Source organism: Patagioenas fasciata, chromosome 2 (genome assembly GCF_037038585.1).
Source record: "Patagioenas fasciata isolate bPatFas1 chromosome 2, bPatFas1.hap1, whole genome shotgun sequence".
Taxonomy (NCBI): Eukaryota; Metazoa; Chordata; class Aves; order Columbiformes; family Columbidae; genus Patagioenas; species Patagioenas fasciata.
This window is the reverse complement of record NC_092521.1, coordinates 49,065,234-49,091,955: the sequence shown is the minus strand read 5'-3', so window position 1 is coordinate 49,091,955 and position 26,722 is coordinate 49,065,234. Positions and strand designations below refer to the sequence as shown.

Here is a 26,722-nt window from a genome sequence, read left to right as displayed (position 1 = left end):
CTCTAAAAATCTACATCTAGCTTACTCCTGCATACATTTTTCATTAGTCATCACTTTGTTTATTCATGACCGCATCATAATTACAGCAACAGTTACATTCAGGGTCTCAGACTGGTTTTTGACTCCATCAACAATGAATGTGGGCTTGGTGGGAGGGTGACCAGGTGGATGGGGATTGGGGAGGAGCACAAAGGTATCCTTGCTGTCGTTGAGTTGGACAGGGATGAGCTGAGCAAGCAAAACCACTGGCTGAGCACAACCTGTAGGCTTTGGGAGCAACACAGTGAAAAGCATCAGCGGCAAAGCTCCTCGCCTTCCGCACCCGGCCTGGGAAAAGGCTGTAGGCAATGTGGATGCTGCCATAGCTGGAGCACGCCCTGGGGGACCAACTTCAGGGCTGCTGATGCTCCTGGCCAGGCAGGCTTGGGATACCTCCTTCACCAAGCAGCAGAGGAAGGAGCTACAGCCCACCTGGCTCCAACCTGCACAGGAACATATGCCTGTATGTAAACACAGCAGCCAGCAGGACAGGTCTAGATTTGACAGTACCTTTGGGCTTAGCAGACAGTGTAAACATGTCCCTGGGTACACTACGGAGGCCCCAGAAAGTGATGCTCCACCTGGAGCACAGGGACGGTTTCTGCAGCACGCAGTCTCTGAAACACCACATCATCTTGTACTGGTACCCGTGTACACTCAGCCCATGGGGACTGGCATTTTTTTCAACATCACAAATTTCATACCACCTCCAACAGTTTGAAGATCTGTTAAAAATATTTATTTCCCAGGGTTTTAGCCTTCCAACTTCTATGCAAACTAACAACCAAATTGTGGGCAGTAAGAGCAAGCATTTGTTTATTTTGTAAGAGGACTACTTGCTGCTAATTGAAAACAAACATTTTCAATGAGGCAGCTGTTTCAGTACTGTGAATAGACAAATAAGCATCACATTGAAGATCTAATAACTCATTAAAGAACCTTAATTTTTGGAGTCCCTCCTACCCACCCCCTCCCCCAATTCCACATTTCAATAATTTCAAAACCATTGATATGTGCTGCCAGAGAGTTATTTAAGTGCACCCTCTGACATTTTTTAATAAAAACCAGAAAAATGGTGGCTTTTGAGTTATCAGACTATATTAAAAACCTTGTTACATGTATTTAACAAGCTCTTTTTTTCTTTTCTTAAATAAATAGGAAAGTGTCACCAAAATGAATGGAATGCCGGCAGCATTGCATCAATAGAAACTTCCGTACTAGGATGAATACACAGTCATATTCTGGAATATTGCATAAAAAGATACTTTGGAGGAAAGGTGGTGGTTGCTGGTGCATCTTAGGTGGTGAAAGCATCAACTCATGAACGGTCTTGTGCAGTGGTATCGTGACGTGGCACCTTTGCAAAAATCTCACCGGCCTGAACCAGGTAGCTGCAGAGGTGGCCTCGGTGAGACTCTGCTAGAGAACAACTTGCAGGACATCTAATGCAGGACACGGACTTACCGATGCCATCAAGAGCAATGTAGCCGATGGCATAACATGAGGGACTGACTGTCTCACTCCCTAGGCAGAAGAACACTAGCTTTAAACGAGGGAAATGAACAACATTAAAAAGAAACAGGCTGACTAACACTCAGCAGGGCAAGGGCTTGGAGAGCTGAAGCTGCCAACTCCTTAGTCAAGGGGGAATGATGTAGCTATTCACTGTTATATTGAAGGTTTACAGAACCAGGTATCATTTTTTGACAGTCATTTCTCGGCTGAGCTGGTGTTATTAAATCTGACCAAAAGCCTCTCTTCAAACCAGGACAAAGCTCAAAAGACAGCGCTGATGGAAGACCAGCAGCCCGCAACAGCATCTGCTGCCTTTAGCTCACTCCACCATACACAGGCAGTGCTGCCTGCCCCAGCGGCCACCACTCCACGTGCTAGAGTACAGTGAGCTAAATCCCACCTCTCTGCTTCTGTTGGCTTAAACCAGACCCTTGTTATTTTAAACAGAGTTTATTGTATTTAATACATTATAAAATTTGAAAAAATTGTAGGAAAGCAGCAGATTCAAACCAGAGCATCTCTACCAAATATTAATTATTCTGGCCCCCTTTGGAAAAAACAAAACAAAAACAAAAAAACCACAAAACAAAAACAACAAAAAAACCCCTCATTCAAAAGAAAAGTTAACCTTTCACATCTGTGAGGGCAGACAAAAAGTGTGCGACTTCTGTACAAACTACATTTAAAATTTCAGTCAGCTAGCTTTCCAATGCAATGGATGGTCATCTCCTGAACAACTGCCCATCCACCTCTAAAAAAGACAGACATAAACTTCCATATGCAAATAAAGTTGAGTCAAGGTGTGTACACATGAAAAAGTTGATGGCCGTTTGGCAATGGAAAGTGGGTGCAGAGTAGTCTCTGTATCCCCCAATGGTAATGGCTTGTACACCGTTAAGTGGGCCCGAGTGAGGCCTAGGACACTTAATGGCAGTCACAGCACCAACCTCAGCTACCACTTTTTTTGTTGTTGCATTTCCTACCCTTTAACATATACATACATATATATATGTACATACATACATATACATACATATTTTATATATGTGTGTGTGTTTTCTTTTACACTTTGAGGTTATTATTATTACTACTATTCCAAATGTTCCCATATGAATTCAGGTGTGGTCTCTATATTTGATATAAATGTGTCTTTTATTCAATTTTAGTTCCAGGACTTGTTTGGAGTCCAAACTGCACATGAAACGTCCCCCTTTTTTTTTTTTCTCTCTTTGTCTTTTTCCTTTTTTTTTTTTTTTTTTTTTTGCATAAAGAAACATGTCCATTTTAGTCCAGAGGCTCTTGCTTTATTCGAATGACGGAGGGTGCACGAGATGTCCTTCTGAGTTCTCGTCTCAGTACGTATTCACTGAATTGGGAAGAGTCCACCCCACCTCCACATGAGCCAACAATCTCAAACCCTCTTTGCTGTAACCTCTCAAGTACCTGCAAAAAAAGAGGAAACAAACACTGATATATAAGTAAATAAATAGATTATTTGTTGTCTGAGGATGATAACTGCTGTTTTTAAATGGATCCAGCTAGGAAACAAAAGTGGTTACACAGACCCACTAACTGGTTCCCTAAGCTTCATTGTACTGGATTAATTTCTACTGACTTTGGCCATTGAGCAATAAGAAGAAAAATGAAGAAAAATACATTTTCTAGTACTGTCAACAAATCCAGTATTCTTCTAGCCACAGAAACACATCTGGGAAATCACATTCTCTGCTTAACAAAACTTACACTGCAAAAGGGCAAATACAGGATTTTACAGCAGACACTGGGGGATGCTGAGCAAACATCTCAATTAAGTGGTGACAACACAGATACTGCAGTCATAACTTCAGAAAAGTTACCATCGTATTTTCTGGACACTTAAAAACCAACCATGATCACAAAGATCTGTGGCTACAGTTACCTGTGGTAAAACTTGGGACTTTTTAACTTTAATTATGGGACCAAGGAGTTCTGCCTGTTCACCTTCTTTTCTCCCTTTTCACAACCTGAACGTTGTTTCCAGTGGGAAATACAATGGCAGAAAGAAAAGAAAAAAATGGGAAGAGTCAGGCAGGGCTCCTGGAGCAGCAGAGGGATGTACTCAACGAGCAATGGTGCAAAGACCTCAGCTCCCAGCACCAGCCCCAGGCTGCTACAAGCATGGCCTGCTTCCACATCACTATTCCACTATTTTTTTAAATTGCCCATGTTCCCGATGTTTTACAGTAACTGCAGGGCTGAGGTGTGCTTTCCCTCATTCACACTCTTTGCTACTTTTACCATCTTCTCTATCTGTGCTGCTGCTTGAGCTTCCTTCACCTGACCTGTGAAGACCACCCTTCCAGGGTTTCACCACAGGGTCAGCTGTGATGGCCACCAGTGCCACGAGGGGACTGATGCTCCTGCACCTCACAGGATGTGGCACCTTCTGTCCAGCACGAATGGACTTCACTGGGGCTGTGCTGGCAGCAGATGCCTACCAAGTCTTTCCCAGCTATTTCACTAGTTAGCAAATTGGCTTGAATGTGTGCTGGGACAGCAAAGGCAAGCAGAGCAGCAGAAGGTTGTAGAAGATGAGGATGGGGGGAGAAGTGAGCTGTGGTTTAAAACCACCTACAAGACATGCCGCATCTTTACGTTGGCAAATGTCTTTCCAAAATACCTGAGCATGGCTAATCACACAGCAGACAAATCTCAAAAAGGAGGAGGTGGGAGAAGAGACTCTGAAGCAACCATCAAAATATCTGTGCAATTTTTGTTTATCCTGATCTTTAGCTTGTAACAACATAAGTCAAAATATCTCAGTATGTCTCAGTACAACAGAGAAGGAGAATTTAGGTCCTGAGAAACAATGCGACGGTAGCAACTGGTCAGGAAACTCACCCAGTCCTGGGCAAATCATTAAGTCTCCCCTTCACTCTCTAGGTCTATTGGTTGTCCGTGTCCCACTCCACATGGTTATTAGGACTGGGAGATGCTTATGTCCCCCAAAAATAGAAGATGCAGCATTATCAACACGGGGTCATAATCTCTCTTGAAGCCTGTGCATCTTTTGTCACTCTGACTTGGGCTTTTCACACCAATAAATATGCTTGGTAATTATTATTTGTGTGACAAAAAAAGTAAACATCAGGATAAGAGATTATTATTATTTGTGTGACAAGAAAAGTAAACATCAGGATAAGAGATAAACTGCTAAAGGATACAACTACTTTGACAGCTATCATATAACATGTGGCTAAATAACCGTCCCTGAAATTTCTATCCATTTTCAGTTATAATCTTACATGTAGGGCTGTTCTAAATTTGCATTAGTCATTATGACAAAACAACTTTGATGTTTCAGCATGACGTAAAGGCCAAAAAGACACACAACTGTCCAAGCATAACATGGGTTAATCATATCTTGATGGGTCTAGAAAGGTCTATCTATTCAGACTCCCGTGTGAAGCGCTGGCATATCTGCTCAGCTCCTTTCCTCCAGGGAAGGAGCAGAGCAGAACTTCTCTACCTGGACAGCAGAACCTGGCAGATGGAAAAATGTCAAGCTCAGCGTGCCAGTTTCTGCTGTGTAAGAACTCACTCATGAGTCTGCAGCATTTGGGAGGTGTATCTTAACAGAACAGTATCAATTGTGGTAGTGACAACTCCAGATGTGAAGAAGTGCTCTTGCTCCGAAGTGCTGGCTGAGCGGGACGTGCTAACTAGGTGGAAAAAGGTGTATGAGGTTGTTTTTAAGCCACAAAGGATTAAAAAATTGACACCATAACTTCTAAGTTCATCATGATTCTTTCACAAATTACCTGCATTTGTCTCCCACATTTTTTCTTATCCATTTCATAGCAGCTACTGATTTTAGATATTGCTACATGATTTACTATGCCATAATAAATTAGGAGAAACTGCTGAAAGTTAAAGAGGATGGTCTTCCCTGAGACCACAGAAACAGATGGTTCCCTATTTGCAATAAGTAGGCATGCTTTTTTGTTACCTCAGCAAGGAGGAAGACTGAACACGTCTTCATCCAAAGTATATGGTTATTTATTCTTGAAGTATTAGGGAGGTCTTTATCAAATGCAAGAGACCTCGGTAACACTAGAAAAATGACATGCTACCTTTTAACCACACCTATAACTTCCCCCTACTGCACCCTTCACATTGAGGGTGTCAAAGCCCCTCTAGGACATCCCAGTTTGAGGGACTGCAGAGGAAGCCCAGCCAGAGTTCCCTCTATGAAGGCAAGACTCAACAGATGCCTTCTCCTGTGGCTGCAGGCTGCTCCCTTCCCCAGAAATACCTGGTCTTGTTTCAGCAGGAAGAAGGAGGCAGCTGGCTGTGTTCTGCCTCAGTGCAAGTGTGGCTCTCCTTTCAGCAGCTGGCCAATGCTACTGCCCACTCATCTCACATCAACTCCCCTTTCCCATCAATTCCCCACAATAAGAGACTGGGGCTTCACCTTTTTTCTCCTCTGTTCTTATTTAGTTTCAGAGCTCCTGTAGACTCCGGTAAAAGAGAGCATCTCCACTATCTTTCTCAGGTGAAGCGACAGCCCAATAACCTCAAAACAGTTCTGTGAGGATGTGGCACCTTCCCTCCCTGGCTTGAGATGTCACTGTGCCCTCTCATCAATCCAGAAAAAAATTTATAACAAGCAGTGCAAGGGACTGGAAGCAACCTTGAATGGTTGCTTTACAATTCAAAAGTCAAAAAAATGTTTCTCCAAATATACAATGTCTTTATATTGAGGCAAACATATACCTCCTAAAGCAGGTTTTTAACACTACTGTAGCTTGTTTTGCAAAGAGATTTAGTGATTGTATGTGTGAATTGAGAAAGCAGCCCTCACCCACAGAAGTAAGTAACTAGCTCAAAGTCTCTATCTGATTTTGTTCATCAAAATACTCCAGGGATCAGGGTCAACCCAGTGGTACCTGGCCAGCAGGGTGCCTTCCAAAAAATGCATTTGTGACTTCCTACCTGAACTGAGTTGAGGTGACAGTATCCATTCAGTGGAAATCGGATGACATGCGTCGAGTCGTGATTCCAGCCGGCATTGACAGAATTACACATCACGTCACCGATTTCTGGAAACACTTCTTCTATCAATGACTTATCGCCACTCAGTGTAATCCTCTCTCCAAGATCTGGGGCAACTCGTACCACCAGGCACTCACAAGACTTCGAGAAGCGGCCACTCTCCCGGTCCTGTTTCCACCTTTCCATCTCTCCAAGCATGGGCTGAAGCTGGAAATACTTTGCTTCTTCATATAACAAACTGTAGTCCTGAAAGACACATATATTACTGTGCACAATTAAGAAAGAGGCATTGCTAATGTACTGCTTCATGTATATGGTTATTCAGGCTAACGTTGCTCTAGATCTGGAACCCTTTGGACACAGTTCATAATTACTGTGTAGGAAGGTGTAATAAAATAACAGTGCAAATGAAAAATAACCATCAGCCACTTGAAACAGACTGGGTACAGCACCGTTTGGGAGGGGAGAGTGAAGCTATACTTGCTCAACTCCCTCCTGCTATGGAATAATCCAGGCAAAAATCCCACATTTTCCTGTATTTTACCCCCACAGTGATGTCACAGAATAATGACTTCATTGAACAGATGGAACAGAATTCAATCAGGATTCAGAAAATTCATCACTAGGATCCATCGCGTCTTACAGCAATACTAGCAGGCATTGTAACAGGTATAAGAATGTAAATGAGGGAGCCTGCGATGGTTCTAAGTGTAAAATGATTCAGATATTTGCATAATGAATTGCACATATTACTGCATTTTAAAAATTAAGTATTTTTTAATACCTCCCCATTTTGCTAACAGTATTGTTTACTACAATGCCTCAAATGCCAGAGCAGAGAGAATGCATTTCTAAGTACAGCCAATACAGAAGTAATTTAAAACTGATGATCTGGAGTCTGTCTACTGCCATTTTTTAAATAAAAAAATTTAAAAAAAATTTAAAAAATTTGTTTTTCTAGGTTTAATAGTGTAAGACCATTTTGAAAACATTTATACAGAGAAAAGCAATACATGAGAATCAGGAACAGGATGACAACAAAGGAAGACTGTTAACAGTCAACATGGCCCTGAATTTGAGCTATGGACAGAAAGCTTTATGAGAATGGGACACCTAAATCAGGCTCAAAATACTGCTTACATTTATTATGTAACAAAAAAAGCCACCTAATCTATATATTTCTAAAAAACAAGCACCTCTGTTCATTTTAAGTACCTATCTTTTGGACGCCTTAAAGCATAACTGGAAAAGACAGCCCCTTTGAACATCATGTGGGTTGGGTGAACTTGCCAGGAGTTACATTTTTAATTTCAGCACAGTTACAGTATATTTATGTATTTAAAAGGCTCTGCATATATAACTTCTTAATACTGCATGGAAGGTGGCTTTTCCTTTTTTTCTGTATTTCCGATTACCCTCAGGACAAGTGCCGAGAGCAGCACAAAGCCACGCTAAGGCTTCAAAAGAGGGATGTGATGCTTATCGGCTAGTTTCAAACCCCCACATTACTCAGGTAGGGCTAAACCTTGTCACGCCTGGGAGAAGTAAGGATGCGTCTATGGCATATGATTCAATGGTTGCTGCAATACGGCTCCTGAACTCAACCTCATGCCTATTATGCCCCAAACAGCTGAAAATCTGTCCCACATGTGAGGGATAATATAGATTGCACAGTGCGAACTGCTCCAGCCCTCCCCTCATCACCTCTCCTGCTCAATCTGAGTTGCTCTGTTTCCTATGGCGAACTAATGGCACAGCCAGCTACGCAGCTCTGCATTCATTAGGTAACGATAAAGATCTGTTCTGTTTGCAGCCGCGGTCTCCAGCGCTCTCTTTGCTGACACCACATATAAGCCTACATATCTACAAGTGGATAAACACAGAACATCACAGGGAATCTGAAGCTCTGCCTCTGGAGGCTAGTGTCTAACATGGTGAACTAACACAAATTTAATTTGCTATTAAAAAGAAAAAAAAAAAAGGGCTCTTTATTCAAGTTTAAATAATAAACATAGAACTGTTCATCCCTGACTTCTCTAAAACTCCAAAATTAAACTTTCAGTGTGCATACAAGAGTCTGAGGAAGAAAATATTTTATGACTTAATTCTCAAATATTACCATGTGTGCAGTTTATTTGGTCAATACTGTGATTCCTACACCATTCTCTGAATTTCAGCATGGGAGTGGAAGCTGGAGCTGCTGCAATCAGAGGGGAAGCATAAGAGTGGATAAGGGGACAAGTAATCAGCAAAGCTCATGAGCAGTCAGCTCCAGATAGAAACATCCTTTCTGCTTCTCTCAGCATCCCACCAGACCTAATTTCCCTAGGTCTAACATGGCAAGGTTGCTCCATACCGTTAGAGCCAGGAGGTGAAAATGTAGTTTTGATGCCACTCTAAGAAAGGCTGACAGATGCCGCTTTGGCAAGCCCATGCTTACTTTTGCCACGCACCTGAAATGAAGCAACATGCTCTACAAGCCCCCTTTGTCTAGGGCTCTGTTTTGACTACAGACCAGATACTTACTTTACCAATGTAAAAGAAAAATACCTTGAAATCTCACCTTGAAATCATCAGGAATGAGGAGTTTTGATGTCCTTAAAAAATTCAAGATATATCTGAACATCTGCCCATCTCTGTCGATGAAATAATGCTGCTTGAGACTGTCCAGGACAATGGGCTCCGTGCCATCAAAAAGCCGGCCGATTCTGAAGAGGAAACAAGAGGTGAGTGGCAGGGTCACACCAAGCTCAGCTCAAACAGCCCAAAGCTGCAAAATCACCTCAATGACTTCACCGAAGCAGCTCGGTGGCTTCACTTTGTAAGAAAAGGGCTGGTTTCAAACCACAATTTAAGCTACATGTTTTCCAGCACAGCCTCAGAAACTTCTAAGTAGCACAACTGGGGAGGTGGTGGGGAAGCAGCCAGGGAAGGAGCCCCTCACAGCAGGCCTGCTGCCCAAATCCATGTCTCATGGGATGACAGCCCCTCGATTATTTTGGACATCTCTCTTGATAGTCCACATCAGCAGACGCCATCCCACCAGATGCACCAACCCTCTTCATTGATTTCATTCTGCTTTCCCAGGGACTGCATGATGAACCTGATTAGATTGGAAGTTGCTCTTAGGAAATCGTTGTTGTTTGCTTGTTTTCTGCTTGTTTTCCAAGTCAGCTCATTTTTTGGATGCCATTTACTGCAACCAACACTTGGACAGGCACGGCTCAGGGGGCAGCACATTGTGGGAATAAATAGCTGGGGATACAAAGGTTATAACATTTCAACACAAGATAGCAATTTCATAGTAAAAATTAACTGTTTGTGGCAGGTATTAATTAGCATACTCTAAAATAATCAGGAAAAGTGCCTCAGTTTTTAGAGTCGACCCGTCAGAACCACGCAGACACTGAGCATCTGCTTGCCAACAGTTCTTGTAACATTAACGCTCTGCGCACACAAGTTTTCTAGACATGTGCCCCACAAACCAGCTTTAGTTAGAGCAGTAGGAAGGGCTGAAAACTCCAAACAAAACCCTGGTCAGAGTAACATGAAATATACTTCATGCTTCTGCACTGGGTTTGCAAAATGTTCCTGAGTCACCGGTGGTTTCCCAGTGAAATCAGCAGGAGGGACTGATTTGGTGTATGTGTTTATACTGTAGGTGCAATGTGGAAGTACTTTTTGATTCTTTCCAACATCTGAACTGTAAACAAAATGGTCTGGAAATAGCTCGCTTGCAATACGTCACATGGACACTATGTGAAATACTACCGACAATTTCAGAGCCTTGTCACAACCTGTTACATTCTGCAATATTCTGCAGGCACTGTGTTTTCATTATTTTAATGAAAAGGCTCATTCGTGTGTAGCATTTGCTCCAAAAGAACCAATGTATTTTGGGAACCAGCACAGTAAAGCCTCTGCAGGTTACTAAAGAGTGTATAGTAGTATCGCTGGACATCAGCATGGAGCTAGGGGACTAATAGGCACTTTTATTCTCTGATGAAGGTAAGGTACAAGTCTGTCTTCTCATGAACAGGATAGAATGAACAGTCAAAGGTACATTATTTTTGTTTTAAAAGAAGTGACGAAACGACCATTCATCACCACCAGTAGAAAAATAAAAAGCCCTCAGAGGTGACAAGACCTCTTGGCTGCATGAAGCATCCCAGGCTGAGACACCCCCATCCATCAGCCAGCAGACAGGGATCTACAGAAAAGGTTCAAGAAGCAAATGGCAGAAGCGGTTCCCAAAGAGGGAAAGAGGGCACGGCCTGCAGTGGGGTCTTGGGGAACTGCAAAGAGATGGGGCTCTGGCTGCTCACACATCACAGCCAGACACCCTCTCTTTGAAAAAGGCATGGCCAACCCAAATGGGGTTTGGAGTGATGTCTGTCAGGGACCTCGGTAGCACACCCAGTAACAAGCTGTGAACAGAACCCAAGTCTCACCAGCGGGAAGAGAGGAAGACCAGGAAAGAAATAAAACCCCATTAACCTCAGCTGGTCATTTACAATTCTGTAGGAAATGCCTGAATCAATTCAAGTCACACGATATCTGTAACATGTAAGGAACTAAATATATTTTGCTGCATGATGAGGTACAAAATACTTTTTTTCAAAAACATCCCTTAGAACTACCCAAGCTTTTTTCCTCAGATGCTTGTTACTGCCTGCCCTGCTGCTCCAAATATACGCTGTGACAGGCCATACAATAGAGGTTCCTGTTCACTAGGTGGATGAGCAACACTTACGTCTAATAGGGATGCACTCAGCATTTAGAATTAATTTACCCCTATATTCAAGCATGTCCTCTTGGAATCTATTGTGGAATTCACACACAAAACATATATATTTGGCCAAGTCAGTCATTACTGAAATGTATAATTGTAATTGGTTTCTGCAGCATTTTCCTAGTTCTAAATTACTACTATAATTACATATTTTAAACCTCTAGGCCTTTTGTCTTCATTTTATTAATTGTTTAGGAGAAAAACAAGATAGTATCAGAGGATGGAGCCTTCTGACAAAACCATAATGCTGACAAGAGCACACAACCATCGAGGGGGGCTACCTGGGACCTGAAACTCTTTGGGTCTGGGCTGCAGGAGTTAACAGAAAGCACTGCCTTCATGCAATGCTGCTTTGCAGCAGCAGAAAGAAAGCCTAAACCAAACCAAATAAAACCCCATAAAAATAAAAAAAAAAAAAAAGAAAAAGAAAAAAGCAAACCACCAAACAAACAACAACCAAGGAATTGCAAAGTCCAAATTCCCTTCCCAGGATCACTTTGAAATACACAACTGCACTTTCACATGTTAAAACAGCTTTGGAAGGGTAGACCCCCAGCAGAGAGACTTCTGTAAACAGCATTAAAGCCTTTTTGCCTTTTCATATGGCAAAATGTAGATACCAGCTTCCTTCACACGGCCTCCAGGGAAAGACCTGAAATAATATGTGACCCAAATCCAGCGGCATGGTCCTTCTCCTAAGTTGCATTTGCTACACCCATCGGGAGAGGAGCCTGGGCCATGCCAGGATCTGGGGAGCGACCAACGCCTTCACCCTCCAGCCTTCCCCTGTTCTCTCAGGTTCCTGGAAACACAGCGGCAAGCTCTCTGCCGTGCCTCGCTTGGCAACTTTTCTGTACAATAATATTTGGGTAACCACCCTCCCTATCACCCACAGGTCCACTGTACGTCCCGCTTGGTCTCACACTGTAATTATAAACGCTTAAGAGGCATCAATCCGCTGGCGAGGGAAGGGATGGTTAAGCAATGTTTATTATAGTTTCACTTCCCAAGAAAACCTGAAAGATGTTTTTCTCCATCTCCCTCTTGACAACGTTGGCCGATGATTGGCAAAGACAACTTCTTTTCTTGTTTCTTTTTTGTGGTTTTTTTTTTTTTTTTTAAATCACAAATACATAACAACTGAACGGATTTCCAAACAGGAAAGTGCTTTGAAGGAGGCTTGTGAAATAAGCTGATAATTATATGCAGAATTAGCCAAATACCAAGGGTAAAGAATAAGTAACTGTAGTCCATTTACAAGAAAATGTATGTCTGAAATATTTAATTAAAACTAACAGGCTGGAATTTTCTGTATATCAGGAAAATTAATGTCCCATGGGTTGAAAGTGCAACCTCCAGTGGGTAATAATTAATGTCTATGGCTTTAAGTATCATATTCCACTGTCAGAAATTGAATGCTTCAAGGGTTGAAAATATAACCAGTGGAAAACTCAGCTTCTGTCAGAGAATTTGGTTTTACTTTAAAGACACAAAACAGGTACAGCCACAAGCCTGATTTTAGCAGGGAAAAAACAACAGGACATGGAACAGATCAGTGTTTTAACTCCAAAAAATACTACAGGGATGGACTCTTCTCCCCACAGACGAGCACTCCCACAGCAGCATTTCTAGAACACAAATCTAGCACAGGAAGATGATGTTACTTACAGGATTTTGCAAACTTTTCTAAAACAAGTCCTGTTTGTATAAAAATATACTCAGTCTGCAGCAAAACTGTATATATGGAGGAAGCAGTTATGACCTCGCTCTCTCAGTGTATAAGTATTTATACATATTACTATACACATAAAGAAAAATACTTCCCTTTAATATTTTCTGCCTCAGTTGAGAATTTTGGAAAGCAGCAATAATTAAGAACAAGATGGTCAATATTAATAAGTCAACTATTGCACGACTTAACAGTAAGAAAAAAGACACGGTTCTGTGGATTGTTTTAGCAGATTCAGCAAACAGAACTAAAATTCTTCCCTTTTGTAATCAAAGGTATACAAGGAACACGGAAAAGCCGCAAGCCTTGATGTCTGCAAGCATGCAGAATATTGCAGTACTTTCAATCTAAAGTAGAAACACAACATTTTTCCTGAGGAAACACAGATTCCTTATTATTGCATTTATTCAGTATATTATTTCTCATATTATTATAATTATCAGAGGACAAAAACTCAAAACTGTTTTTTGTTTGTTTTTTTTTCAATATACTATTTTCAAGAGTTGTAAGCTGCCAGCTTTCCCAAAAAGGGAGAACTCTTGGTGTTCAGTAACCCAGCAGAGGGAACTGTGCAGCAGGAGGAGCGCTGGTGATGCCCTGGCACCCGCAATCCCCTGCTAATGCCAGGGCAAGTAACTGCCTGGGACTCCACTGAGGTCAGATATCCAGTGGCTGGCAAAGGGGCAAAGCACTCATGGAAACACATCTCTCTCTCTCCCTCCCTCCAGTAATGAATGACATGGCAAAGTATTTTTGCTGAAATCTTACTCACCTGGTTGCAGCCGCTGTGGCAAAGTGAGTAGGGGGTTGACCCTTAGAAGGACAAGCGAATGCAAGTTTTATTATAACATCATTATATTTTTGTGGCTAATGGGATTGCTTATTTAACACTCTGGGGTGTGCAGAGAGCGAGCTGGAATAAGCTTTTACTTTTTTTTTTTTTTCCTCTGTGACTTTTTAGTCCACGTTGTCCTTATTAATTTCTTTTCATTTTCTTTTACTGAGTGCTCAAAGGCAATTTGCATAAGAGCCCATTATAAATTAGATCTGTTTAATGGTATGCTCATCTCATGGCTATTTAATTTTACTTCCTCGTATGTCTAAATTATATAATTTTGTATTGTCCCCTAGAACGTTTTGAAGAGGTATCCATGTCAGGGAGAAATGCTGTCCTGCCCAAGTGGAGAATGATGAGGTTTCTATTCTGTTTTCAGAGGACCAATCTGCAGTAACAACCTACTCTTCTCTTTTGAATATCTCACATCATTTGAATCCACAGTGACTGAATACATAGCAACCTTTGTAACTCTAAATAACAAAAGTTGGCTCATAAACATGATAGAATACATTTGCAACTTTCAGGAACATATATTATGAAAACCGCATTTTAACCAAATACCCTGTTGTAATCTCTTGCTCTCAGTCCTATTATAATTTGTTCTTATCTCTTCCTCCTTCCATTTAATTTAAGGTTTCATGTCTATGAGTCTCAGGAATTCCTTGGCAGAGACAGTTTCTACATTATCAGAAGAGGCACGAATACAGTGATTATAAAGCTAAGGTAACAGGGGAAAAATGCATTAAAACCTAAAATCTCATTAAACCTTCTACAGAAAAAAGTATTTATATAGAAGTCAAGACGATACAGCAAGAAAGATGTATGGGAGGAGATATTAAAACACTTGTTCTTATGAGATTTAAAAGAAAATGTTATATGGCATTTTAAAGAACAGATAAATCCCAGATACTGAGTAGAAGGATGTCAAACCTTTGTGGAAATATTTGCTAAAGATTAAAGAAGTGAATCACTTACATGGAGATCATTTCAAACATCTTAAGATTGTTATTCAAGCACAGAAGCAAAAGTAAAGGTTTGGGCAAGCTCAGAGGGCTAATAAAACATTTAGAAGAAATCGAGACAGACAAGAAGTGGTGAATAGTCTTAAATGCAGAGTAAACCATGTGAGGAGCAGATGGGAAGGATCTGAAACGATGAGTGAGGTGGTATCAAAAAGGATTTGCTATAACCTGCCTGATCAGAGGCAGCACCAGTAGCAGAGATAAAAGCAAATCAGACATATTACAAAATGAACTCATAGTTGTTGGATCTAACCCATATGGACAAATGGACACATTAACTGGAAAAGAATAAACTGTGCAACAGCACGTAGTCATGTTGTAGGAATGCTACTTACACGAGCGCAAGCTATGGCTTTCTACATTGCGGATGAGCACGGAGATGATGAGACATGTAACTAAATGACAGCTGAACAAAAGAGCAAACATTGGGGTGAACTGAAAAATGGATGGCTACAGCTTCCGATGTCAATAGCAGCATCCTAATCTCTGTTTGCCTGAAAAGGAAGTTTTTCCAAGAAAAGTTATAACTCGTATTCTCCTGCTAAACAGGTGAACTAAAATCCAAGAGATTCACATCAGAAGTAATAATTACACTATGAAATACAGCCAATTCAGGAACTCCCCCATTGTATCTAACATACTGGTTGACAGCCTTATGGTGGGTGTCTGGTGCTTGAATGCCCAACAGAAACAGGCCAAAACCCACAGGCTCTATCACAGCCTTCTCCTGGAATGTCCAAATGCCCATTCCCAAATTCAAGACCATCATTCACCCAGACCCAAATGACACTTGTAGAAACGCTGACATTTTAAAAAAGAAAGGAATAAGTAGTTGGGATGGAATGTCAAGAGCTGGTGACTCATGGCTAGAAAGCCATCTATGTGGGCAGATGGAAACCATTTCCCTCATCGCACGACAGCAACGAGGGTGAGGCCAGGAAAGCACTGTCCCCAAACTGCAGATGATGGGCCAGGGAGTTTCTGCTTACCAGACACCTTCTCCCTCTGCTCTGGTGTACCGAAGAGATGCAGACAGATAAGAAGAACAGGCTGCAACTCAAATCCACATATTTTCACACAATGCTAGGCAGGTAAGCATTTTAAAAGCAATTTCAATATCATGGCAGCCAAACCTCTTGAATGTCTTAAGTCGTTACAGGCGTCAGATGAGGCTGAGAGGGGTCTATCCTCTGCTCTTCAGCTGTTTCCCCACCCCAAACCAGGATCCACCCCTCCACAATCCACATAATTTTTGGCAAAGTGAAGTTCCTCTACCTGACATACACTGAAGATGCTGACACTCCCCAAGACGTCCTGTCTGTCCTTGACCCTCACAGTTTTGCTTGTCTCCAGATACCAAACACTCCCCCCTTAAGCCCTTTTTCTACCATATAGACCCATTTCCACAAAATTTAAGTCTTGCAATCCCAAATCAGGCTGTCCCACCAGCCAAAGCACTATCTACAGAGCACTACCACAGCCCCTAGGGCCCTGAGATACCTTCCTGAGCAGTCACTGTTCCGACTGACCCACCTCACGTGCCAAGTCAATGAGACCCGGAGCAGGGGCTGCAGATACCTGCCACCATCCCTCTCTCATCATGAGAGGTGTTTTGCTTCAGCCAGTTGTCAGGACATCAGGCAAAGAGCAGCGACATGCAGCGTCTCACCTGCACACCCACTGCTCCATAGCCACAGCCTGACCACCAATGTCTTATGCTTTACAATGCCATCTCTCCTTACTATTTTCAGGATCACTCGTGCAATGGATCCACTGAACAGCCTTCTGCAAGCCTTTAAGCCCCACACCTCCTACGGTGTTTGGTATCTTGCAAAATAGGTTCTTAAAAACTCTTTGTTTTCCAGCGCATTTCAAAAGCAGTTTTCCTAAAATCACTTAAACCAATGAAATGTTAAATCAATTTTTCATGGAAATACTTTTGCCATCTCTGTTTTTTGTAACCAACTTTTCTTGGCAATGATAACATTTCACAGAAAAATTAACAAATATTCTCTTTGCTTGCCAAGATAATTTTACTAAGCTCGAATCCGATTTCATTGAGGTACGTTATTTATGTTTTATCTCGAGGGAAGCTGCCTATTAAGTTAGTAGGAACCGTGTCCTTTTGCTTATGATACGGTTATTACTAAGTTATCAGGAGTACCTTTAAGTTATTAGGGTGCAATGGCAAATTAAGTACTTTGCGTCATAATTACCTAATAACTTTTGGATTATATTTTAATCATGTTTAAGATGGTCAGGTTTGCTGTGAGTACAGATAATGGAGGATAGGAGCAGAACTGGAGTGTTTATCTTTCAATACCAAAAGCTGGAAAGTAGCTAAACCAGTGAATGCACAACATCCCAAAGGCCATGATAATCTGTATATTCAGAACACTGAACCCCTTTGCAGGCAGCAACATAATGAAGTAGAACTTGTGTCTTGGGATCATGTTTAAGTAAAAAGCAAAAATATATCAGCTCCTACCCACTCTCCTTTAAGCCTTTCAATTTTTCTTATAAAAGACATGTTAGCAAAACTCATCTTCAAATCCCAATTGATAAACCTGCAAATGCAGATTCCACAATGGCAGAAGCCTGCTAAAGTCACTTTTAAAAGGCTACTAGAGCCATTTCCCTTTCAAAAATCTGGATGCTGAAACAAACAACAACAACAAAAAACCCAATCAACAACAAAAACTTCTCAGAATGGTGGAAATTCTTTGATGTAGTCCTTTGTACAATTTGCCTCTCAGCTTTCATGAATTTCATTCAAGCCAATGTCAGCCCTCAGAATTTTTTCTGTACCCTTGACAAGGCTCAGCATCAAAATTCCACATACAAATCACTGGAAACTAGGAAGCACTCACATTCTCCAGGAAATCCCTTAGAAAAATATGAGCAAAACAAGCTCTGGATCCCAAACCAACAGATATTCCAGTTAAGCACATATATACTGTGTAAGCAGTGCTATGATACCACTAATTCTACCCCGTTCCAGGGTGTTACCATGTGAACCAGGCACCATGCTTCATGTGCCCCTGTAAACAACAATCGCTGCAATGGAACCATGACAAACCAAGCTTTCCAACATCTTCACAACTCTGCCTACTCAGCCAGAAATCCTGCCTATGTTGTTTTGTTAACTGCTGCCTCTTCTAAGAGAAAGGACAACAGGTTTCCATACACAGGACAAGAACACATTTGCCGTTCCCTTCGCAAGAGCTGCACGAACGCCTCCTGCGTTGCAGCCCATAAAGGCAAGAGATTGTATAGCCAACTTCTGCATGCTGTATGGGGGATCCTTCTCAAGAGAGAAAGAGGCCACTTCTACATTGCAGCCTAAGAAAAACCTTCTCATTAATGAATACAATTCCGAGAGAGGAATTTCTTCTAAAACCTTTAGCTGTTACCTATGGTGAGCCTGTATCTCCAGGAAGCACTGTCCTCCAGAGCCCAGAGTGGGATAAAGTATTCCCAAACATCCTCACTCCTCTACTCTCAATAAATATCCATGAAAGTCACTTGCAAAGTTCATAACATCCTTCTCAAGTGCAGTTCACACAGAGGACAACAATGTGCTGCTGCTAGCTTGTGTGGCAGAAACGTGTAACAGATTAACAGGTTTCAGCCCTGCTGCTGAACTTGGGCTCAAACTGCCACAAGACAAGTGTGCCAGGGAAGGTGGAAAGGATGTTCAGCCTGCTTTTCTAAAGCCCTGCGAGAACAGAAAAAAGGAATAAAATACCCACACAAAGAATGTTATTACAGGTAGTCAAAACCAGCTTCAAAAGTTAAGATATGTCAGATATTAGAGATGCTTCTGAAACTTTTCATTTGCAAACTTCCCTCTGAACTTTAGACTTGGTTTTCAATGACCTACTGTTTTCCCACAGCACCCTCCATCCACATGACCTGGGGTGAAGCCAGGGTTGTAAAGCGTATCAGACTGTTGCCCATGGGACCCCAGTTTCACCTGTTGGAGGAGTAAGAGAAGGTCTAATGGATAAGGAAGGAGCTTCAGAAAAGGAACACAGGTAAGGCTGGGGCTGCCCTGGAGAAACAAACTATGCCAAGCATGTGCCAGACTTCCTTCATGATGCTCCCACTAAGCACGCCTGTCTGACTTTTTGAGTTCCTTTCAGTGAAGCAAGAAGGTACTGGACTAAAGAATTCTGCAAAGAAACAATGCAAGAATAACTCTTCAGAACAGAACTTGAATAATGTGCAGAAAATACAGCCCAAGGACACATGCTGAACTGTGTGGAGGAACAGGAGCTGGTGCTGACCTGTTTATTAATTAAGTACCACATTTCTCTGTGCACAGCAGCAGGCAATCATGTATTGGAGATGGTACTACTATAAGATACACCATGAAAATGACAAACTAAGGTTGTCCTAGCTGCCCCAAAGACTTTTTTTCCCCATAAAGCTGACTTCAGTCATAACAAGAAAAGCTGCATGGTCAGCTTATTTATTATTTATTATACTTTCCTTGAACACTTGTGTTTTGCTTTACCACTTAGCTCAACTGGTCCTATGTTCCTCTACCTAGACTGAAAATGGTAATTCCAGGTTAACATCATAGTTTATAAATGCTTTGAGAAAAGCAATCTGGATAACATGAGAGCATATACAACAGAGGCAAACAAGATACAGGTGTCATCATCACAGAATTTAGTATGAGAAACACAAGACCGTACACTGCCCTTGTTTTGATTAACTCTAAATTTTATGCATTACAATTACATCGCTGTGATTCCTAGTGTGGACACAGACATGTGCCTACATAGAGAGACATGTTTATACCTGAATAACTCACTCCCATACATTTACATGTTTAACTGCTTCCATGCTAGAGGTTGAAATGATTAAAGCAGTTCAGTAACTAGGAAAATCACACTATTAGCCAAATCAGTTCATACAAAATCTGTGTGCTAATCAGTTAAGAGGACAGGAAAGTCCACCTAAAACAGCTTAGACAGTGGCTCTGAGCAATAAATAATGCTTAATGCATAGGTTAGAAATGCCGAACCCACACCTGAACATTCTGCTGGTGGTGGAGGTGATAAAAAACACACAGATAACATTATTTCCATTGACAAACTTTACATATACAAAGCAGCGGCTTTATTGTTTATTAAATTAGATGCTGTCATGGTGTAATCATCCCTGCAGCCATACCAAACCCAACAGTGTGTCAGATGTATTTTTGTGGAGGAGGTAGAGAAAGAAGAAAGGAAGAGAACTGAGATAGAGCACAGAAGCAATACAGCCCCATAAATAGTGGCGTAAGCAATAATTAATCCACATACGTGAAAACAGACACTATAATCACCGTCAGTGAAATCCTCAAAAATACCACATGATAAAACTGTTACATCACGGTGCCTTTAATACAACATGGCCAGGATGCAACCCAGTTGCCAAAACACAGGTGTCTGGTGCCACTCGAGATGCTCTACTCCTACATTTATACAGTCCTAAAATTATATTAGTCACTTTTAAGGCAACCACGAGGTTGATGTGGCCCCTGGTGAAAATGAGTTTGACGCCCCTGCTCTAGGGCATCTCTGGGACTTCCAAAGGGCTGGGAGATGGCAGGGGGACACTCTTGTGCCCTCCTGGAGCAGCCACAGGAGTCCAGGCAGGAATCCTGCACAGGCGCTACCTGCCCATGTTAAGGCAAGCATATCCCACTCACAAAATGACCAGAAACTGACTGTACTGAAATCCACATATTAAACACAGTATAAAACTATTCTGCCTAGATACTAATTTCAATAGAAAACCAGGCCTTATTAAATAAAAAATAACTCATTTATATGATATGAAGTTGCGAGCAACAGTTTGCAGTGCTCCTAAAATATGTAGGAATTTGTAACCTTTTAAATCTAAGCACTATTTTACCCTGCAATTCAAGCTACACAGCGGAGTTGACTGTTTTCCAGCTTCATCCAGCTTTACCAGAGGAAACTCGTCTGTAGAGTGCCATCTGAAGTCATATCATACCGCAAGTGTGTTAGGATCCTCATTTCCTAAATGCAGGCAGTCTGACGAGCTCAAGTATTTCGGCAGAGCATTGCAGTGAGCTGACTCTAGGATGGAGCTACAGCTGGCGGACAGACAGACAGACACAGACCGTCCAGCCCAGCCCACCTTCACAGGACTGCGTCTCATTCCATGTACACCTCATGCACCGCTTCACTGGTGATCACACAGCTGAAAAATTATGACAGCTCTGTCACGTAGCAACTAAAATTCTGAATGCAGGCAAACAAGTGGGAAACGAGCTGTGGAGAGACAGTCAAATAAGCATAACTCCATCAGTCTGCAGGATTTACAATAGTGAGGATACAGATCTTACATCTTTTGTGATCTTCCTGGTAGAAACCAGCACAGCCCAACAGCCGAGATTTCCCTGTGGCAATTCCAGGCTGCTAATCAACAAGGTTGCCTACCAAGCTGACCACTGCATTTACACTAGCAGAAAGACGTTGATCAATGAGCAGCCTACTGCTTGAGTTCGTACCTTTTCATTACTTTGTTGACTTAATTTTGAAGCCTTTCTCTAAAAAGACAGAACAAAATTTAACTGCAGTTGGATTAAAAAAAAAAAAAAGAAGAAAAAAAAAGCCATTGCCTAAATATCTTTCTATACTGCATCTGCACCTGTCCTCAGACAACGGTACCACCGCACAACTCTTGTATCAACAGATTTAAATTGCAGCTTGCTCTAACTAATGGCTGATATTGAAAAAATCCCATCAAAAACACAGGTATGTATGCCAAAAGGCTATGACTCCCTTACCAAACAGAAAAAAAACCCAAAACTCTACCAATTCAGTGAGAAAAATCCTGAATTTCAAACCTGTGTTTTTTTCAGAATAATGCAAGTTCCAATACAGGTATGCTCAGGGGGGAAAAAATGTTTCCAACAATTCCCTTCCTCTTTGTGCTTGCTGAAAATGAAATACATTACAACAACCATGCATTATCCCCTCCACTTGTGTAGCTACTTAATGCGAATACTTTTTGCTCTATCTCTGAACGTAATAAAATTTTAATTTAGCAGAAATCCAAGTGTTTTGGTAGATTTCTGATTTTTTTTCTCTTGCATCACCAAAAGGCATATCTATAACTGTTTTCTACTATCTTTACAGGAGATCTACAGAACATCACTGAAAGGTGCAGAAGCCCGAAAAATAGTTTCGGGGTAATCAAGAGCTGCACTGTTTCATCAAAGCCCTCCACCCCCACCTCTCCACAAGCCACCACTGTTGCAATAAACAGTCTGGGGCTATGGGGAGTTGAAGATTATTTTCCATTATCTTCCTAAAAAACCTACTTTTTGAGAGTTTACTGGCAGGTAGAAGCCAATTAACACAATGAAAGGAAGGGATATGGGAAAAGATAATGTCTTAAAACAACCTACCCTGACTATGGCGCCAGACCGTGAAACTATATTCTCTTGCTAACCATCACATGCATGAAAGTCTGTGTTCATTTGCATTAACCAAGCAGTCCTGTGATGGAGATCTATGGTGTGGACCTCAGCCACCCACTTTTGCATAGCTTTTCTTCCCCCAATGTATACCACAAGATGCCTATCAAAAATATCACAGGGGGCAAAATGACCCCGGATGCCTGGTTGTGAAGCAGAAGGCAGAACCTGCTGTTGGGCACCAGCTTCGTGATGGGTTTTAACAGGAGGGAGAAGGTACCTGATGTCAGATCCAGCTCTGTGGTATTACCACTGATACTGCAGCGATGCAGTCAATAGAAAAGCATCAAGAGGACTGAGATTTGCTTGCAGCTGCCCCTGTCAGATCCTTGCCCTGAGCCCGACTGCTCCATCCCTGCATCCAGCAGCCCAAGCAGAGCTCCAGCTGCAGTGGGCAGCAATGGTGCAAGCACACAAGTGATCTGTGCCACCTCTAATTGCCACCAGCCCCTACCCACCTGCTTTGATGTTAAAAGACCTCTGGCAGGGATATGCCCCAAGGATTTACACTGTTGTAAGGAAGGAAGGAGTCTGCCACATCTGCACCGGTAATGCAAAGGCAATTAGCGACAGCTCTGCAGGGATCAGTGAGAGCTGTTGACTAAGACTCGAACCTCGTAACAGGCTGTCAAAAGGAAGGGGTGCTGTGCTTCAAGGGCTGGTTGATCTTTGTGGAAAATCCTCTGCCAAACAATACAAGTACAGAAACAGCTACTCTATGACTGTAAAGAGCAGCTCAGGCTTCTTTGCAGGATCAGAGTCAGACAAGACATGTTTGCTCCTCAGAGTCTGTGAACACGAGCAAAATTCAATTCCACATGTACTCTTGGGAGCACATCACTAGCTTATTATTTATTATCAATGTACACTTAGACAAGACAAAGAAGGGTGTTCATCTCACCCTGTGAAGCAGGGAAAGCCAACAGGAACACATTCCCGCCAGCTGAACCATGCGGAGTCACTTCTTACCAGGAACACCGATTCTGCCCTACCCGCCCTCCCACCCCGCTCCCTTGCCACCCTGCTCCCTCGCCACCCTGCTGGCAAGTGTTTTGTTACTACGGCACAATAATATTAGGACAGTGATGAGGAAAACAAACTCTCTCTGCTATGATGGATGTGCCCTCATTTCAGATGTACATTTAGTCGGCAACATGCCACAACAAACTTGACCTTTATCGGGATTAGATTTCACTGACCCTGTTTTGGTTTTTCGGTTTCGTGTGTGGTTGTTTGGTTTGGTTTGTTGTTTTTGTTTTTGTTTTTTTTTTTTTTATCTTGGGAGGGACACACACATACTTCACCCCATTTATTTTGTTCTGTCTGAAGACTCTGCAGTTTTCAGTTGATAAAGCTTTCACCTTTCCCAGTGGAAGCATGCTGCAAGAAAAATATTCAGGTATGCAAAGCGAAGGGATGGAGTGGTGCTTCATAGCAGCAGAAAGGGCCCTTGAAGAGATGCTCCCAGAGGAGCTGCAGCCAAGCTCTCCTGCTTGGGAATGGCCCAGCATGCCCTAGCAGAGCTTCTGCAGGCTCGAGGACAGGTTTGGAGAACAGCACGACTAATTTTTTCCTCTTTGAATGAGAACTGCGATACCAGTTTTACACTTTTTGTGTGGTACAGAAGCCTGGTATAGGCTCCTCATCACTCCCAGGGCCCTTCACATTTGTTATATTCTCAGGACTTCATTAATAAAGAGAAGGAAGAAGGATTCACACCTCTGATTTAACTACTTAGCATTTTAATAGGAAATAAAGTTACTCACATGGAAGCTAAATGCAACTGAAAGTTGCAGCCATACCACCTGTTTCTATTTTTAAACCAATGCTTTGTGCCTTGTAATGATACCAGACAAGTAGCGACTTTCAATAGCATCCTTTTCACCCTTCCTTTTGTTGAGCCTACCAAAGAGAGGAGCATGAAACGTACTTGATTAGGGCTTTTATTTCTGCTTCACAAGCAGCGAATTAAACGCTCACCTGGAACCAGACCTCTGTGGTCCAGAGAGCAGCATCCATTCAGTTTTGGAGAGCTATGCCATTAATCCAAAGCAGAAGTGGGAAAGTACAATTGTAGCTCTGCTGATGAGTTTATCGGGGTTAGCTACCAAGCAAGAAAAGGCCGATATGAAAGGCATGGCCCAAGGCCCAGCTTTATGAGACAACAATATTAGAAGCCAGGAAAACGAGAATGCCTGATAAAAAGCAGAGCCTCTAAACAGCTACAAAAAAGCAGTAGTTTTTCTCCTCTCCCTTTCTCTATGAGTTAGGTCTTCCATGGGGGAAATATAAGCAGCGAGGCATCTTTCCTGCCACCATTCCCCCAGCTTACACCTTCCAAGAATAACATTTACCACCACTTCCCTCCTGGTGCATATCCTTTGTGCTGAAAAGATGGGCACTGTGACAGGGCTTTCCTCTGCAGCAGCATGCTGGGGCCGACATGACTCCCTGCAGCGGGGCTGGACCCTGCTGTGAGCAGGGGTATGGCAGAACATCTTCATCAGATTTTGGAAGGCCAGAGGAAAGACTGATGTTCAGGGGAGCTTATTCACAAAGTAAAGTCAAATTAAATGTTAATATTCTGCAAAAGATGAGGACACTGTTTTTGAGAACTTAAGCAAGACATGACAAAAATCCATTTAAAAAGACACTGGGATATTGAGAGCCAATCATGATAGGCAGCAGAATGTTTTGAAAACACTGAAGAGGAAAATAAATACAGTCTACATGTTTGAAAAATATACATGCTAGCTGTCCGTTTTACATATGCTTCATGGTGACTTCAGTCATATGTGGCTGTACTCACAGCACTAGGAGAACAAACAAATCATCTCATGGTTTCAAACAGAACATGAGCAGTTTCATGTGACAAGCTCCAAGCACAAAAACCCCCCAAAAATTCTAAACTCTGAAATTATACTGCTAGTAAACCAGAATTTAATAGCAAAAGTGAATAAACAATAGCTTTTGAGGCTGGAGAAATTACCATCGTGCTGTTATCTAATCTCTCCCCAGAAGTCAAGAATTATGACTAAACCCTTCCAACACAGATATAGCCTGGAATTCTATGTCAGAAGTATGTCCAATTGCATTTGGCAACCCTTAGTCAAGAGAGAGGCTGATTATAATGGGATGAATATTTGATGTGCTTCATTATTCATGTAGGAAGGCTAGGTAAAAAGTGTTTTGTAGTCCCAAGACACTGGAGGGTGTGAGTTATTGGGTAATAACCAATTAGGAATGTTGACAGCACTCTGCCTTTAGGATCACCCTGTCCAACAAAGGACCTGGGTGTATGTTGTTGTGCAAAAGCACACACCCACTGCCTACTACTCAGTTTATTTAAGCAAACCTTTCACCAAAGGAAATGGAGGACACCCCAAAGGATGTGAGTTTGACAGCTCAGTTGCATTCTAAAATACTTCTTCATTCTTCCCTTTGCCCTCCAAAAATTTTTTTTTAATAGCACTTTTGATGCTAGTCACTCTTGAAAACAAATCTGATTTCTTATTTGTTTTATTGCACATAAGCTACCAAAGAGCAACATCCTTATTATTTGCAGTAAGGAAACACTAACAGCTAAAAAATCAGCTCCTAACCACATAATCTGGTAAGAAAACACCACTTTGCCATTAGGTAAATACCGCAAACTCAGAACAGCAGAAATCAAAGATCTTTCTTTCATGGTAGTCTAAGAAAAACATACAAGTCATTAATACAGGCATGCAAGAGATGTAAAAAACTTCAGTGTTTAAAAGCTAACAGTTCTGACACACTTGCTCACAAGGACCAGAAATTCAACACCAATTTAGCTCATGATAGCGCTGCCCAGTCCTTTCACAATCTGCCAAACAAGGCTAGAATGCACTGATGGTACAAACACTGATTTTTCTTTCTTTCCTTATTTTATCATTGCAATGCAAAAAGTCCGATAGAAAGTTTGTATTTAGATCGAAACCAAAGCAATCTTTGTAAGAGATGGCTGATAGGACTTTCATACCTACAAAATAAACATTCAAAACTTTTCCTGAACCATTTGTTTCAAACATGTAAAATATGAAATCAATTTGTTACAAGGAACAACCTATCAGCTTTTCTGCAGCTCTCATTTTGTGGCTTGTATCCTATTTAGCCTGTCCTGTGGCACTGAGAGTACTGCAGCATTTTCTCTGAAATTCCCCGAATGCCACCTCACCCTCTCTCCCATGTATCACCAAGATGATGATGTTTTGATGAAGCATCACAC

The 26,722-nt window shown here is 41.9% G+C and overlaps 1 protein-coding gene across 6 annotated transcripts in view; it reads right to left on the bottom strand.

The window, feature by feature from the left end:
- Window positions 1–755: 755 nt before the first annotated feature.
- KCTD1 (potassium channel tetramerization domain containing 1) overlaps window positions 756–26,722 on the bottom strand; it is a 105,288-nt gene continuing 79,321 nt past the window's right edge. For all 6 annotated transcript variants that reach the window (XM_065832539.2, XM_071804170.1, XM_071804171.1 and 3 more), the window contains exons 3-5: window positions 9,152–9,296; window positions 6,529–6,834; window positions 756–2,997 (exon numbers count right to left, since the gene is read on the bottom strand). In XM_065832539.2, the coding sequence (XP_065688611.1) occupies window positions 2,839–2,997; window positions 6,529–6,834; window positions 9,152–9,296 (610 nt within the window). In that variant the 3' untranslated portion in view covers window positions 756–2,838. The remainder of the gene's footprint in view (window positions 2,998–6,528; window positions 6,835–9,151; window positions 9,297–26,722) is intronic.